This window comes from Trachymyrmex septentrionalis, unplaced genomic scaffold (assembly GCF_001594115.1).
Source record: "Trachymyrmex septentrionalis isolate Tsep2-gDNA-1 unplaced genomic scaffold, Tsep1.0 scaffold19, whole genome shotgun sequence".
NCBI classification, from domain to species: domain Eukaryota; kingdom Metazoa; phylum Arthropoda; class Insecta; order Hymenoptera; family Formicidae; genus Trachymyrmex; species Trachymyrmex septentrionalis.
Window position 1 is genome coordinate 4895535 of NW_017305071.1, and position 1424 is coordinate 4896958.

Genomic DNA, 1424 nt, shown 5'->3' on the forward strand with positions numbered 1-1424 from the left:
TTTTTGCAGAACTTGACTTTTTTACAACTTTTTAGCGTGTCTGAGGTGATCTTATAGAATATTTTAAATAAAGACTAAAAATTCATTTTTATGAAGAACGTAAGTAAAAATTTATTTTACAAGTCTAAATTTTATTATCGGATTAATTATTATAATGATAAGTAAAAAAAAATGGGCAGTGGACAGTAACTATAGACGTAGAATGGATCTATGTGGATAACACAGAATTGAAAACACATATTGCACTTTATGATGGAGTAATGATATGTACAGCTGTTCGTCGATGACGACAATAAATAATGACTTTGTAGTTGATCATTTCAATTTTAAGAAGAGTTTTGGGAAGAGTTTAAAATTAAATTTACTATAAATCAACTCCAGTCCTAACTTCAGACTTACAAACTGATTTTAAGTCACACATTATAGTCCTATGGCAAGTTACAAAATTTCAAAAACGTATTAAGTTGAATAAATCTCAAGTCCGCATTTCGTTCTCTTCGTCTCCTCTTTGTTTTTTTGTTGGCGGTTGTGCCTCTGAATCATTCCACCATTGCACCTCGCCCTTACCAAATATTATAAATACTAAATTACCCAGGAAGTAAATTGCTGCTGAGACATAAAACACGATGTTCCATTGAAACGCGCTGCTCTGAAAAGCGAGAAAACTCTCAATAGAATCATTCTTAAAGTAATTAAGTTCATTAAGGATGAAAAAGTACGTTTAAATAGACATAGATAAATTAGATGAAACGCAATTAATTAAAGAGAGAATTCTTAGAAATAAATAAACTAGATTGCTGTTTACAGATATTTTATAAGCGGGAAAAAGAAACTGAACGATTACCTCGTCGGACACAATCACACCACTTATTAACGGCGCGATAATGGAGATAACGCTGGCACAACAATTGGTAACAGACATCATGGTCCCGGCGAAGTTTGGACTAAGATCAATATGATTGATTTGGAAGCCGCATAAAGATCCAGCATTTAGACCTACTGCTATGACAAGGATGACAACGGCCCAAGTATAATCATCAGTGGGTGCGAGGCTCATACATGCCAGGGCTATAGCCGGACCCCAATGGGCCACTGTGTTGGAAATCTTTCTGACTACAGCCCTAGACACATTCTTCTTCAACGCGTAATCAGAGAACCAGCTCATAGGGAAGCTCAGAATCCACATTGCCAAGTATGGCAGAGCGGAAAATATACCGCCCTATTAAAAGAAAAGTATATTTTAATTAATTAATTTTGTTAAAATATTATATGTAATTGTGTTAAAAAAGAAACAGTTTCGAATAAATTATGAGAATATTCAATTATAATTATTAAAATAAGTTGATAAATAAATTTTGAAAAATTCATGAAACTATAAATATAGAAAAAAAAAATCCTTTTTTTTTATTTTGCTATCTTATTGC

At 32.5% G+C, this 1424-nt stretch overlaps 1 protein-coding gene across 1 annotated transcript in view; it reads right to left on the bottom strand.

Annotated features, from left to right (window-relative positions):
- The window catches only part of LOC108746736, an 18949-nt gene that overhangs the window by 8525 nt on the left and 9000 nt on the right, over positions 1-1424 (bottom strand). The window contains exons 6-7 of the mRNA XM_018483669.1: positions 845-1218; positions 482-649 (exon numbers count right to left, since the gene is read on the bottom strand). Coding sequence (XP_018339171.1) covers positions 482-649; positions 845-1218 — 542 coding nt within the window. The remainder of the gene's footprint in view (positions 1-481; positions 650-844; positions 1219-1424) is intronic.